This window comes from Ovis canadensis, chromosome 15 (assembly GCF_042477335.2).
Source record: "Ovis canadensis isolate MfBH-ARS-UI-01 breed Bighorn chromosome 15, ARS-UI_OviCan_v2, whole genome shotgun sequence".
In the NCBI taxonomy this organism is placed as follows: domain Eukaryota; kingdom Metazoa; phylum Chordata; class Mammalia; order Artiodactyla; family Bovidae; genus Ovis; species Ovis canadensis.
In genome coordinates this window covers 73,174,078-73,189,525 of record NC_091259.1, presented here as the reverse complement: position 1 = coordinate 73,189,525, position 15,448 = coordinate 73,174,078, and the positions used below count along the sequence as shown (strand labels likewise).

The 15,448-nt window shown below is 48.5% G+C and overlaps 2 protein-coding genes across 2 annotated transcripts in view; one reads left to right on the top strand and one right to left on the bottom strand.

The window, feature by feature from the left end:
* Positions 1-596: 596 nt before the first annotated feature.
* Positions 597-3,639, bottom strand: FJX1 (four-jointed box kinase 1). Its single transcript, XM_069555119.1, has one exon. It carries the CDS (start codon positions 2,829-2,831, stop codon positions 1,518-1,520), a length of 1,314 nt encoding a protein of 437 aa, XP_069411220.1. The 5' UTR covers positions 2,832-3,639; the 3' UTR covers positions 597-1,517.
* The window catches only part of PAMR1 (peptidase domain containing associated with muscle regeneration 1), a 187,074-nt gene continuing 173,265 nt past the window's right edge, over positions 1,640-15,448 (top strand). The window contains exon 1 of the mRNA XM_069555118.1: positions 1,640-2,577. The gene's annotated coding sequence lies outside the window, so the exon portion shown is untranslated. The remainder of the gene's footprint in view (positions 2,578-15,448) is intronic.

Genomic DNA, 15,448 nt, shown 5'->3' with positions numbered 1-15,448 from the left:
AGCTGGATGAATCCAGATATTGGAGAGTATGATATCCTGGATGCAATGGAATTTATGTTGGGAGATTAAAGAGAAGAATTGATTTATGACTTTCTCTACCTGTTTGCAACATGTGCTCAACTTATTATCGGTATACATTGAGATGCACGGTAATTGCAATGTTGAAAATCAGGTGCAACACACGACCACAGTAGTTAAGCTTAAGGGGGGGCGGGCATTTGTCATATTTCAGTCTGCACATCTGGTTCTATCATATTTGCCAAATGATTAATATAGGACTTTATTACAGTGAAATCCTTTTATATCAAAGTTTTATTTGCCAGGAAATAGAATATTTTCCTTCCATGTCCTTCTCCACCATCCCCCACGTTCTCTGCTGAACTCTGAAATATCCAGCACTAGGATTCATTTGAGTGAGCAGGACAGGGAATCTGCTCTTGCCTTTGTTCAGCTCTTAAGTTCTGTGGTCACAACTGGGATATACATGCGTCCTTTGTTGTAAAAGCACATCCACAAGGGAGAAACCCTTAAGCTTATTCACAAACCAGGTAGGATGTCAGATGCCTCCAATAGTTAAAATCACAGGAATTAAATTATAAATTTTAAACTCCCTTTTATTGAAATATAAGTTTGTTTAGTATATTTACACCACACTTTATGCACATATATACATAGAAGGCAAATTCTGTCAAATAAAAAAAAAGTTTTTCTTAATAAAAAATAAAAATAAAAACAAAGTAAAGTGCATAAAACGGATTTTTTTTCTCCTTCTGGTGAACATCCTCATTGTCAAAATTTTGGCCGGTTGGGAAGGGGGAGGGATTAGAAATTCATTCTTTGACTCCGTGCACACAGGCAGCCCTGCATTTGTAGCCTTCAGGCCAAGGCGACAAGCTGTTAAGGAACAAGTCAGACAAACTGCCAGGGTCTGCAGGGCTCCCCCCATTCTGTAGGTCCTGCTCCCTTTGTCCTATCGGAGCGGTTCCCCAGCTCTTAACAGTGACCTCACCATCACGGAGCCGGAACAAAGGGAGAACACGGGAACGGGGCTCCACCAGCCAGTGTCAGAGCCCTGCTCCCGGGCCACCAGCGCGGCGATCGGTAGGAAATTGCAGAATTAGCTCAATGGCTCCAATAGAAGTTTTCCTTTTTCGGGAAAGGAAGGGGCGGGTGGAGGGGTTGCCAAGGAAGGGGCTGTATCTCCTACCGAGACTGCCACTCGGGGGCCAAACTCCGGCAGCAGCCAGTTTCTTTGGATGCAAACTCCGTGCTGGCACAGCGAGGAATCCTTTTATAGGCTGGGTGAGCTCATCCTCCCAGAACTTTGAGAGGAAACTGCTTGGGACTGCGAGAAAGGGGCAGGTGGGTGAAGCGGAAGTTTTTGGTCGCCTTCGCGCTCGGGTCTCCGGCTGGGCGTTGGCCGGCTGGTCCGCAGGAGGCGGCAGAGGCGACGGCCCTTCCCCCCATCATCCATCCCCCAGCCAGGGGTCTCACACTCTCTCTTCCTCCGGGTAATGCTAAGTCCCGGGTCGGCGGCCGTACTTAGCCTTACAGTGCAAAATGTGCTTGGCAAGGAAGTCGAGGCGGCGCTGCAGCAGCTGAGCGTGGGGGTCGGCGAGCGCGGCCAGCTCCGGGAAGCGAGGCTCGTGGTGCTGGTAGAGGCGCAGCAGCCGGGCGGCCGCGTCCTGGCCTCGGTGTAGCTCCAGGACGCGCCGCGCCGTCCGCTCTCGGAACACGCACACAGACTGCAGCAGCGGCTCGTTATATTTGTCCCACATGCCTGCCACCCGGTAACCGTGCACCAAGCCCGCCTCGTTGTCCAGAAAGACCAGCGCCCCGCCGGGGCCGCGGTGCAGGTTGCTGGTGGCTCGGTGCATGACCCGAGGGTCCCACTGCAGGCTGAAGAGGTTGCTGACTAGCCGGTCGAAGTTGGCCGTCAGGTAATCGAAGAGGATCAAGTCGGTCCATTGCACCAGGTCCACCAGCTCCGCCCGGCTCCGGTTGGCCAGCTCACCGCCGCCGGCGCGCAGGGGCCGCAGACGGCCGTCCTCGGAGCGCCAGGGCGCGGGCACCACTACGTCGGTGAGGTTAGGCAGCCAGCGAGTCAGGCTTACCACGCTGCCCTCGGTCCAGTGCGCGGCACGAAGCTCCTCCTGCACCTGAGCCCACTGCGCGCCCCGAGCCTCCACCCGAGCCAGTGCCAGCGGCGGCACGTGGCGCTGGAGGCCCAGCAAGCGCGCCAGGTAGTAGGACAGGGCCTCGCCCTGGATCTGCTCCGGGTTGATGCCGTAGCGCACGCAGGCGCGGGTGCCATCGGCGAAGCGGGCCAGCCGGTTGGAACTGCGCCCGCAGCCCCCGCGCTCCAGGGCCACCACCCGGGCGCGGCGCGCCGCCTCCAGCCACGCCGCCGCCTGGGCCTCCGAGAAGCCCCGGGGCACCTGCTCCTCCAGGCCGCGGCTCCAGAAGACGCCCCCGTGCACCGCGGCGCGTTCCTCCGGCCGGGGCCGCCCGGTTGGCACGTGCCGCCTGCGCTCACCCGGGGGCTGCCCGGGCGGGCCGTCCGCGCCTGCTGCCAAGGTGAGCAGCGCCCGGAAAGTTTTCAGGGAGCCGCCGCGGGCGTCCCGCGCCAGGGGTGGGGGCAGAGGAAAGCGAGGCGCGGGCTCCCGGCCGCCGCTCCGGGCCAGGTGCCGCGGGAGTCCGTCTTCGGGCGTCCGGGAGGTGGGTAGCTCGGTCCTCGGCGGCAGGAGTCCGCCCCACAGCGCCAACAGCGAGCCCAGCGCCAGCAGCCAGAGCCCGGCGGTGGCGGCGGCGCCCCGCATCCTCCTGCCCATGCTCCGCGGCCACGCCGGTGCCGCCGCCGCTTCAAGCCGAGCCCCGGCGCCCGGGTCCCGGTGGCGAGGCGGGCCCGGCAGCTCGTCGGCTCCGGGGCTCCGGGCGCCTCAGCTCCATCGCGGCTGCGGGGACCTGCCTAGCGCTCCGCCCGGCACTGAGAACTCGCCTGGCTGCCGCTTCCCAGCTGCTTTTGTATTTCGCTGTGAGACCCTCCGGCGGGCGCGATTCACAGGCGCCCGGACCACGTGGGAGCGAGGGCGGGGGGAATCCCCCTCCCCCTCCTCCGCCGCCGCTCCCCGCCCCCCACTCCTCCGCCCCCTTCCCCTCCTCTTCCCCTTAAAGCGGCGATGGCTCCTTCCAAGCGGGAGCAGCGGCCCCACACTCAGTCCGGGACTTAGGGGCCGGGAGCTGGAAACCCGGCTGCAGGCGCCCGCGCGGGGGCGTGGGAGCAGGCGGCACGGAGCTGGAGTCGCGTGGGGTGGTAACGACGCGCCGCTGGCTCTCATGGGGGTTGCAGTGGGCGCGGAGTCTCTCCTGCAAGTTCAGAGTAACCCCCAATCGAGCTCCGGGCGCCGCCCGGAGTGAATGGAGGCGGGTCTTCTTGCCTTGTCCGTTTCCAACGATGTGATTCACTCTGCCTTATATAAATCCCAGGGGAGCTCTCCGAGCCACAGAGGATGTGACTCCAGCCGGGTTAGAAGAACCATCTGTAGCAAACAACTTTGAACCGACACCGCCTTTCCCGAGCGCGCTCACTGCCCTGGTCCTGTGTGCTTTGAGACTGGTCGCTCGCCCTTTCCCGAGGGACTCTCTGGGATTTCGACCTCACAGTGCAAGAACACCTAGGCAGGTTTCATTCAACAAAGCGTCTGTCCTCGCTTCTGAACACGGAGCAGTAAAATCCACAGAAGCGGTCCCCTGCTCACGGAGCTCACTCACAGTCTAGGGAGATGTTTAGGTTGCCACGACAGCCTTACAACTCAAGATCCGACCTAGTCCAGGGGACGGGGCCTTAGAGACGGGTCTCTAGAGAATGACACGATTCGGCTCCCGGGGGACGCAGAAGGGATCGAGCTTGCTCAAGACCACACAGGCAGTAAGTGAAGAAACTAAAATTCAAACGGGGGTCTCCAAGTAGCATGCCGCTTGATTTTCCCTCTATCAGGAAAGTTCACTATTTTTAGTCAAGTGGCCAGCATTCTTATTTTTTGAAGGCTCACTGTCATTTAGTCACTTTATGCCCCACATGTGATTTTCAATTCAACAAATGAAAAAACAACAACCACCATACTGCATTTGACTTACTGGTTTAATGGTTTTAAGGGAAGAAGTGTTTAGGGAAGAGGGTGGAGGAGCAGAAAATAATAATAATAAAATGAAAAACAAAACCAGCAAACCACATTGTCTTCCAGACACTTTTGGGTTCAGTCCACCAGGAAAGTTATTGGATAAGAACTGGCTCTCCCTCTTAGCTTTGTGCATGAGACTCTGTCCCAGATCCAAACCAAGATTCTCAGGTAAGACACGAGATGAGGGGTGGGGCTGGATCCCACCTCTGAAAGCAAGGGTTTGAAATCTGTTTCCTTTCACCTGTTTCTCTTGCCTTTATCCCCTCATCAGATGCACATGGGGGTTTTCAGCTGCATCAGTGCGTCACCTGGTACTGATTATACTTATTTGCCAAAAAATGAATGTTCTGGAGTTATAGGGCAAGCACCCTAAGGTTTGTGACTAAGTGGAGGCATCTGAAGACCACATCTAGAGACTTCCAGAGCTGCCTCAGTATACCTTCAAGTGTTTTCATATTGACTGAAATGCGGTGTTTTGGTTGAATCTCTTCTGCACCCCATGGTAGCTATATCATGCCTTTATATAGATCTTATCTGATGATGAGATTACTATTGCTGTGCTATCTTACTTCATTCGAAGTTACCATCTTCCTGTTCTGTGCAAGCTCCTTACCCTCATCTTTCCCTAGAAAGCAGAGGACTATATCTTAACAACTTTCTATTTGTCTTACCAGGTAGCATAGTATATTGCACTAAAAAGGTGCTCAGTAGCGTTTAATTTTTTGTCTTTTGGTTTAACTTCTGAGAATTTTTTTTTTTTTTTGGAATGCCTTGCTTTCAGCTTGGTTATAAACTATAAGCAAGATCTCCACCTTGTGGGCATAAGTAGAATATCTTCTAATTAGAAAAGCATACATTTTCAACAGGCTGGTTAATGGCTTAAATCTGAGAATATTACTTGACTACCGTGGCCCTTGCCGTGTCCTGGGGGCTATGGGGACATCCAAAGTAGTTAGTGTCACTGTCTTTTTGCCTGTTAACAGAAACTATAACTATAAGGGATAGTTCACTGTAAACTCTATGAGGAATCTGCCTTATCTTTTATGGCTGTCTGGCACAATACTTGGCACTTAGTCGGTGTTCAGTAACAACTCGCTGAATAAATCATTGGAATGTTACTGAGATAAAACTCTGCAAGTAGCATGTAACAAGTCATTTAAAAAACTGCTTACCATTAAAAGATACAAAATAAGAGCTTTCATTCATAAAAGGGGAAAAAAATTGGTGAAGGATCCAGTTGATGGAAAAGAAGAGGAAGCACATGATTTTCAGGCTAGGAGGGCTGACTTCAACCCAGTCTCAGAATCTTCCAATTACGTTACTGGTATTGATAAAGAAACTGAAGACTTGAAGCAGTCAGCTAAGACCTTGCGCCTCAGAACATGGACTGACCCTATCACAGCCAGTTGCTCATAGACATCCGACTGAATGTACTGGGTTCCCAAACAGGAAGCACTAATAGAAACTTGAACAAATGCATTGAAATGCAGAATTACAGAAAGCTGTAGGAATAAAAGAGAAACAAAAAACAAACCCAAAGTACAAGGAAGTTTAAGTCCATTATGTAAGTGATTGTTTTAGGCAGTGTTTAAAAACACTTCTCTGTTTGCTTGTAAGAGGAAGGCACTCCCATTCTCCTTTACTTCCTGGCATGAGGACAACCCCCACTGCCATCCCCCTGGGGATCCTTGGGACAGCACAAGGCGCTGTCCACCACAATGTGGGACCGCAGGCTGGCCCTTCTGGCAGTTTCTTAGGAATGAGGGGAGATGCTGTTCATCTGTTCATACACAGGAACCTATTTTCACTGGAGAACTTTCCTACCAATCTTCAGAGCTTCTCCCTGAGCCTCAGCTTCCAACTGCTTCACACTTGTCCACAGTCCTGTTAGAAGAATGATTTGTCTCATAAAAGAGTGCCTGCTGGAGAAGAGAGAAGAGGTGGAGTTGAGGGGTGGGTGCAGGGCAACACGCTGGGGGTTGGGAGGTTTTCTAAATCAAGCATTTCCTCTTCAGTTCAGTTCAGTTGCTCAGTCGTGTCCGACTCTTTGCGACCCCATGAATCGCAGCACGCCAGGCCTGCCTGTCCATCACCATCTCCCAGAGTTCACTCAGACTCAGGTCCATCGAGTCAGTGATGCCATCCAGCCATCTCATCCTTTGTCATCCCCTTCTCCTCCTGCCCCCAATCCCTCCCAGCATCAGAGTCTTTTCCAATGAGTCAACTCTTCACATGAGGTGGCCAAAGTCCTGGAGCTTCAGCTTTAGCATCATTCTTTCCAAGGAAATCCCAGGGCTGATCTCCTTCAGAATGGATTGGTTGGATCTCCTTGTAGTCCAAGGGACTCTCAAGAGTCTTCTCCAACATCACAGTTCAAAAGCATCAATTCTTCGGCGCTCAGCCTTCTTCACAGTCCAACTCTCACATCCATACGTGACCACAGCAAAAACCACAGCCTTGACTAGACGGACCTTTGTTGGCAAAGTAATGTCTCTGCTTTTGAATATGCTATCTAGGTTGGTCATAACTTTTCTTCCAAGGAGTGTCGTTTAATTTCATGGCTGCAATCACCATCTACAGTGATTTTGGAGCCCCCAAAGATAAAGTCTGATACTATTTCCACTGTTTCGCCATCTATTTGCCATGAAGTGATGGGACCGGATGCCATGATCTTCGTTTTCTGAATGTTGAGCTTGAAGCCAACTCTTTCACTCTCCTCTTTCACTTTCATCAAGAGGCTTTTTAGCTCCTCTTCACTTTCTGCCATAAGGGTGGTGTCATCTGCATATCTGAGGTTATTGGTATTTCTCCTGGCAATCTTGATTCCATCTTGTGCTTCCTCCAGCCCAGCGTTTCTCATGATGTACTCTGCATAGAAGTGAAATAAGCAGGGTGACAATATACAGCCTTGACGTACTCCTTTTCCTATTTGGAACCAGTCTGTTGTTCCATGTCCAGTTCTAGCTGTTGCTTCCTGACCTGCATACAGATTTCTCAAGAGGCAGATCTATGAGTACCAGTTTCCACATCTGAGAAATGAGGGTGATAAACCCTACCTACCTCATATGATTGTTGTGAAGTTCATGTGAGATGTTGCTAATAACCATAACAACATTAACAGCAAATGCTTATTGAGCACTTATTATGGGCTAGGCACAGGTCTGAGCTCTGCACATGTGTTCTCTTTTCACCATCCCGACGAGAAACCAAAGCTTAACCAGTAACTGGCCTGAAGTTACATGGCAAGTAAAGTTGAAGTTAAGTTGCTCAGTCGTATCCAACTCTTTGCAACCCCATGGACTGTAGCCTCTGTCCTTGGGGTTTTCCAGTCAAAAGTACTGGAATGGGTTCCCATTTCCTTCTCGAGGGGATCCTCCCAACCCAGGAATCGAACCTGAGTTTCCCGCATTGTAGGCAGATGCTTTATCGTCTGAGCCACCAGGGAAGTCCACATAGCAAGTAATGATGAGGCCAAACTCTTGGGAAATTATAAACTACTAAGAAAATGACAGATATAAAAAAATTTTAAATTAAAGTAAACTCAACTGTATGCAGGTCAAGAAGCAACAGTTAGAACTGGACATGGAACAACAGACTGGTTCCAAATCGAGAAAGGAGTATATCAAGGCTGTGTATTGTCACCCTGCTTATTTAACTTACATGCAGAGTACGTCATGAGAAATGCTGGACTGGATGAAGCACAAGCTGGAATCAAGATTGCCAGGAGAAATATCAATAACCTCAGGTATGCAGATGATACCACCCTTATGGCAGAAAGTGAAGAAGAACTAAAGAGCCTCTTGATGAAAGTGAAAGAAGAGAATGAAGAAGTTGGCTTCAAGCTCAACATTCAGAAAACTAAGATCATGGCATCTGATCCCATCACTTCATGGCAAATAGATGGGGAAACAGTGATAGACTTCATTTTGGGGGCTCTAAAATCACTGCAGATCGTGACTGCAGCCATGAAATTAAGCTATGTTTGCTCCTTGGAAGAAAAGTTATGACCAACCTAAACAGCATATTAAAAAGCAGAGACATTACTTTGCCAACAAAGGTCCATCCAGTCCAAGCTACGGTTTTTCCAGTAGTAATGTATGGATGTGAGAGTTGGACTAAAAAGAAAGCTGAGCACCAAAGAATTGATGCTTTTGAACTGTGGTGTTGGAGAAGACTCTTGAAAGTCCCTTGGACTGCAAGGAGATCCAACCAGTCCATCCTAAAGGAAATCAGTCTGGAATATTCATAGGAAGGACTGATGCTGAAGCTGAAACTCCAATACTTGGCCACCTAATGTGAAGAACTGACTCACTGGAAAAGACCCTGATGATGGGAAAGATTGAAGGTGGAAGGAGAAGGGGACTACAGAGGATGAGAGGGTTGGATGGCATCACCGACTCAATGGACATGAGTCTGAGTAAACTCCGGGAGTTGATGATGGACAGGGAGGCCTGGCGTGCTGCAGTCCATGCGGTCGAAAAGAGTCAGACATGATGAATGACTGAACTGAACTGAAACTCAACTCAGATTTTGCTCTGAAGTGTTCTCAGGGGTGGCTCTTAAGTAAAATGCTGAAAAGCATGAATCCTCAAACCAAACTGTTCAGATTTAAAATTTATCAATGGTGTGATTTTGAGTAAGTTACTTGACCTCTCTGTGCCTCTGTGTCCTATCTTTAAAACACAGTAATACCAGTGCTATTGATATTACTAGTTACAACACCAGTATACTATCTGATGTGTAATATGTGTGTGTATATTAGTGTCTGACTGTGTGACCCCATGGACTGCAGCCTACCAGGCTCCTCTGTCCATGGAATTCTCCAGGTAAGAATTCTGGAGTGGGTTGCCATTACCTTCTACACAGATGAGTAATAGGAATTGGTTAATAGTGATAACCTTACAGTTTATCCTGATTAAATTAGCATCTGTATGTAAAGCTCTTAGAAGACAAAGTCCAATATACATGTGTATACACATATGTATGTATGCACACACATATATATAGTTTTTCCTTGATGGCTTAGCAGGTTAAGAATCTGCCTGCAATGCAGGAGACAGAGGAGATGCAGTTTCCATCCCTGGGTTGGGATGATCCCCTGGAGGAGGGCTTGGCAATCCACTCCAGTATTTTTGCCTGGAGAATCCCATGGACAGAGGAGCCTGGCGGGCTTCCTGGTGTCCATAGGGTTGCAAAGAGTGGGACACGACTGAAGTGACTGAGCGCACACACACACGTAGTTAATTTGCAGTGTGTTAGTTTCAAGTGTACAACAAAGTGATTCAGTTATACACATATATATGTATATATTTATTCTTTCTCAGATTTCTTTCCATTATAGGTTATTACAAGATATTTGATATAGTTCCCTGTGCTATACAGTAGGTCCTTGTTTTATATATAATAGTGTGTATCTTTTAATCCCAAACCCTAGTTTTTTTATTCCCTTTTCTTTCTGGTTCTCTATTTTTCTCCTTCTTTTCCTGTTGCTGTCCTGCACCAAGCCTCACTTGAGTCTTGAGAAACATAATGCAGGTGGCGACCCTGCCCAATGTACCCTCTTAAGCCCCAGATGAGCATCATCCCTGAAATATTTTACTCTCTTCCTTCCCTATAGACTCAGTCCATTTGGTCCAGAGTTCCCAGTGTAACTCTTGTTGAAATCCCAGAGCCTCCAACCAGCCTTGAACAGCTGGCTTTCTCTCACTACTCTGCCTCATTCAATCCTGACCTTTTCTGGGTCTTCTGAGTATCAAGCCTTTCTGGGGGAAAGATGCCAACATGCACCCTCCTGAATGCTTCTGCAAAACAGAAAAGAGGGAAAGACCATGTCAGAGATAAGTACAGTATTCCTTGAAACTGGGTATGACTCCTGTTTTAGCTGTTACTAGCTGTGTGACTTCAGGTAGCTTTCAAGTCTCGCTGGGCCACAGTTTCATTATTTGCGTTTCCTGCTCTACTCTGTCTCCCCCTAGGGTACCTTATTTTTCTGCTTGGGGATCATTTTCCTTTTCTTAGTGTCTATTTGACCATGATCTGGATCTCCCAAGAAATGCTTAACTGATTTCATCTTTATATATTTGGCTGTTAGGGACAGGTATTATACACACCTGACTCTAGGTAAATCCTGTTGGATAGCTAGAAAGAGGTCTGGAAACATAGTCTTTACAATCAACCTGTCTACATGAGTGAGTTCTAGTTGTTGTTGTTTTGGCCATATCATGGAGCATGTGGGATCTTAGTTCTCTGACCAGAGATCAAACCCATGATCTCTGTGATGGAAGTGCTGAGTCTTAACTGCTGGACCACCAGGCAAGTCTGAGTCTCAGATTTAAGAACACACTGTGTTTCTGGAAAGAAAGTCAAGGTTGACACGAACCCTTAATTTATGTTGAGACTAATAGTTACAGGATTCTCTTTGTTTCATGTAGCTCTCTTTTTGACCTGCTTTTGGAAAAGGTTCCTATAGCCACTGGTGTTAAAGACTAGAATCTAGAGTTGGAGCCTTGGTGAATTAATTTAGTAAATTTCAAAGCAGTTGCTGATGCATATCTCAGTCATATATCATCATACCCTAGTAAGATGGTAAAATGATGGTAAAAATTCTGGACTGGGCATTTGGGGACATGAATTTCTTTCTCTACTATAACTTAGTTCAACTGACGTTTATTGCTCATGTGGTAAAGGCCAAGAATGAGCAAAAAGCGATGGCATCGGATTTTCTCTTGTCTTTAACACCTGCATCAGGAAACACTGGTTGTCTTTTCTTCACCCTTCTCCCTTCCCTTCCTGCTTCTTGGCAGGTCTCCATCCTCCTCCCTGTGCCTGGTGCTGGGAGGCTGAATCCTGATTGGGCTAAATCAATCAAGTCCCTTCCATCACCTTGCCAGTGTCGGATTTAGGGACAGACAAATGGCAGCCATTCTAGCCAGTGACCCCAGAAGAGAAGTCCACAGTGAGATTTCTGGAAAAGATGTCTGTGCCATGACAAAAAGACGCAGAAAAGATACGGCATTTTCCTCCATGGCTCAGGTCTAGATTTGAGGCCTGGAACTGTGGCCATCATCGTGTAACTGCAAGGGGAACTAAGTGGACACACTGAGGGGAGCAGAGCAGAAAGAGGGAAGGAAATCCCTGGTGATGTCTTCACATCCTTGGTGATGTCACCAAGCTCCTGGATTAATCCACTCTGGAGCCATCCTGCCTCTGGAGTTCCCTGGAGGTGTAACCCACTCTGTGTTGGGGGTTTTGTTCTTCGCAGCCAAAAGATTCCTAAATGATATACCTCTCACATGGGAATTTGCAAACCAGAAAGAGGGCAGACATATAAATGGAACTCTTCCACCACATCTGTGCTGCTGGGAAAGCAGTGTGCTGTGGTCTTGTGGCGTATGTTCTTGCAGCCAGGCTGAGTCTTGCGCTTATTGGCTGTGTTGTCTTGGGAAAGTCACTTAACCTATTAACTCATCTGATAAAGGGAGGTGAAAACCTCACCTGCCTTGTTATGATGTTGTGTGGATGAAATGCACACTAAGACTTACTAAGTACTCAATAACTGTGATCAATGGCTCCAGCTATTATGGAAATATTGATGGAAACCACACAAGAGCCCAGAGGAGGGAGCAAGTAATTCTACTAGAGAAGAATTAGGAGGAAGGCTTCACCAAGGAGACAGATGTGAATCTAGGTCTTGAAGGGTAACTGGGGATTTGCAGGTCAGGGTTTGGGGAGGAAGAACGTTGGGGGTGAGCAGAAGGAGGCGTGTTGAGTTCATTCCTGCATTTCAGGAGCTCAGTGTCCTCATCCTTAAAAGCACTTGAATGTGTTGGATTATCTTAATCCTCTTTTCATGAAAGAAACAAATCTCAGATCCGTTCCCTAAACTGAGAAGCTCCAGATGGGAGATTCTTCGTGGCCCCTTTATCACTCACCTATCATTTTTCAACCCATCCTGGGGAAATTCACTCAACAAACATTTGCCACTGAAGAAGGTGACTCTCGCTGGCTTTGTTGGTTTCTTTGTTCATAGCAGCCCAGAGCCTTATCTGCTGTGCAATTAGCAATGCTGTGCTTCTTCAGCTTCCCCAGGTCCCATGCATCTCATCAGTCAGATAGATGCTGACGCTTAATTAAGCTTGTAAAGCTTTCTGATTTCCTTAGATGAAAGGTGGCCCGTAAGTACCAGGTTTTATTTTGGTGGCTCCTGCCAAGGGTTATTATAAATAGGACTGAGTGCCACGTGGCTGAGCTCTTAGGGTGATAATGTGTCAAGACCAATTGAGGCTGCCGAGAGCAGAGATATTATCATAATGGTTCCATCATAGGTGGTGGGTGTTAATGGAAGTGACTGTGAAAAAAATATATACTGGAGGCAGCGAAGCTGGACCAGAGGTGGCTGCGAGTGAAATATCGGCAGTTCCTGGGATCTCCATCATAATCATTAGCTATATTAGCCTCAGAGCCATTCTTCTGCCATCTCTTCTAGACCAGGCTCAAATTCAAGTAAAAAATGATGCTTTAACTCCAAATGAAAATATATTCCCTTGCTGCTTTTTAAAATCCATTTACATTAAAATGATGGCCAGTAGGTAAGTAATTTATAACTGGGGGGCTCACTGCAGAGTGGCGGGTGCCGTTGGAATAGCGAGCAGCCTAAGTTGGAGACCGAGGGATTTCCAGGCCTGGCCAGAGTCATCGCTGTTGGCCTGAAGAGGGGCTGCAGGAATATGCAAAAACAAGGGGTAACTTAGGGACACTCCCTGGTAGGGCATGGTGAATGGAGAGGTGGCATTGTATTTCAACAGGAAGGTGGGTGAGCAAACAGAATTTCTGCAGTCATTCAGCCCTTGTTAAGAATGTGCGAGCTTCCTGGCCTCTGGGGTTTCATTTTCTGAAACCCGGCCTTCCCCTTCGATGGAAGACAGTCAACAATATCTGATGATGGTGATGTTGATGATGACGACAATGGTTTAACCCCATTGCTAGTTGAACTTTCCCCATTCTTTTGAGGTCCAGTTAATCTTGACCCAAATTCCTTTTCCATGGCCTGGGAGAGTCCAGAAACATTCCCTCCCTTTCTGAGAGTGTCTGGGCCTCTGTCCCTCAAGCTTGTCTCTCTGTGTCCGCCTCCTGCTTCTCTGCTTGTTGCTTTGACTCCAACACACAGTAGCGTGGATGTGAGGTTCACTGCCTTATCCGCAGACCCCACCCCCAAATCCGCTTGGGCCAAGAGATGAGTTTAATAGGTTTGCTGAAGATCTACAGGGGCTTCTGGGGTGGGGCTGGGGTCACCTCTTTATGTAAAGCCTTCTTTCATCCAGCTCTCCTTTCCCTTTCCTTCTCCCCTTTGTGGAGAAACAGGCAAAATTTCCCTCTTCTCTCATGGCCTGCTCCCATCCAGGCCTCAGCAGGATCTCAGCTTCTTCCACCTCAGGTCTAGGTTTACCTTGGGATCAGGTTGGGAACAGAACTCTGGGGGGCACCACTGAAAGATTCTGGGGGTTCTTTCTGCAGGTGGTGTGATGTGTGAGAGCTTTTCATGAACTCAGTCTTTACGACCTTCCCCCTCTCCACCCCTTGGAGGTATTAGTCCTCCATTTCACTGATGGGAAAACCAGAGTACCATGAGAAGTAAGACTTTTAATTGGCCTGGAACACTTTTGCGAAGTAACAGAAAAATTTCAAATCTAGTCAGCTCAGAGACAGAGGTTAGCTTAACTGCAGTGCCATGTGACCTCCTGGAGCTGGGAAACACCCTGGCCAGTTAAGCAAGGGGCCTCCTACAAGGGGCTCATCTCTTCCTGGCATGTTGTCTTACACCAGGCCTGTTGGAAACGTGTATTTACATCTCTCTTTCTCTCTGCTAGGTGATTGAGCCCAGCTCATCTCCTGAGAGGCCTGTCGTAGCACAGAAAGCTCCCCGTGATTAATATCATATGGGGGTGGATAAGGGGGATTGGAAAAGAAGTGGGCTGGACTGGCTGCCTGACCCAGTGGTCCTGAGGACAGCACTCTCTCTATCTCAGGACAAGATTAGCCTGAGTTAAGGTCAGCACTGCAGGGATGACCATCCCCTGCTATAATTTCTCCTCTGATTTCACGCCTCCTGAGAACCGACTCCGAGACTGCCACGCAGAAGCAGCGAATTGCCTCCATGGGGCTGGGCATGTTTGTTATGCACCGAGCACTGAGACTCCCGGCTCCTGAATATCTCTGGTTCCTTTTCATTTCCCCAGAAGAAAACAGGAAGAAAAAAAAAAAAAAACAAAGCAGAGGCCGTTTCTTGCCTGCTTGAGTTTAAAGAACAAGAGCCTTTTAGGGACAATGTGGGCCTGAGGAATAGCAGGAGGAGAGCTGAGGAATAATGATGGTGATATATTTCTAGAGCTCCTTGCAGTTTTGCTGAGTTCTTTCCTGTGACAGTCTTGTTGAATTTTTACAATAATCTGCTAGGGAGGGGGTTGGGACTTCCCTTGTAGCTCAGCTGGTAAAGAATCCGCCTACAATGTGGGAGACCTGGGTTTGGTCCCTGGGTTGGGAAGATCCCCTGGAGGAGGGCATGGCAACCCACTCCAGTATTCTTGCCTGGAGAATCCGTAGACGGAGGAGCCAGGTGGGTTACTGTCCATGCGGTCACAAAGAGTCGGACAGGACTGAGGACTAAGCACAGAGATGGGTAGTAGGGCAAGTGTTAGTGACTGTTGCTATTTTATGAAGGAGAAACTGAGCCTCCTTGTGTGATGGAGGGTTGTGTGATGAGTCCAAGGATGTACAGCTAGGTCCTGGCAGGCCTGGAACTTGCACACGCTTTATCTGGCTTCCACGTCAGAGCTTTTCCATGGCGTTTCATCCCCATGGCATTCGTGCTTTGTTCAGTTTAGTCCACATCTGCAGACTTCGTCACAACCTCTGGTTTTCCAGGTTGCAAATCCCTGTTGAATGTATGTTACAGTGACCACTAAAACTCCACTAAGGAGGGCAGGAAAAGGAGCCCAGGAACAGTTCCCCAAAACCTGTAATAGTTAAAAGCCCCTCTTGCCTTAAATGGTGCTTTCTGTTTCTCTCATTAGCAAGTGTGACAAAAAGGAGGAGGGAAAGAAAAACCAGAGGGTTGTGGAAAAAAGAAAGAGATTATCTTGAAATCATTTTTTTTGCCAGCCTGATTCTGTTAAGAAATAGAAGATTTAATCAATGAGAGTCAGAGGCAGAAAGAGGGGGTAATTACTGATCATTGGATTATGGGAGGGGGATAGTTATCATAAAACACC

Bases quoted from the DNA above. Each gene is read 5' to 3' on its own strand.
- FJX1 (XM_069555119.1), bottom strand. From the start codon at position 2,831: ATGGGCAGGAGGATGCGGGGCGCCGCCGCCACCGCCGGGCTCTGGCTG.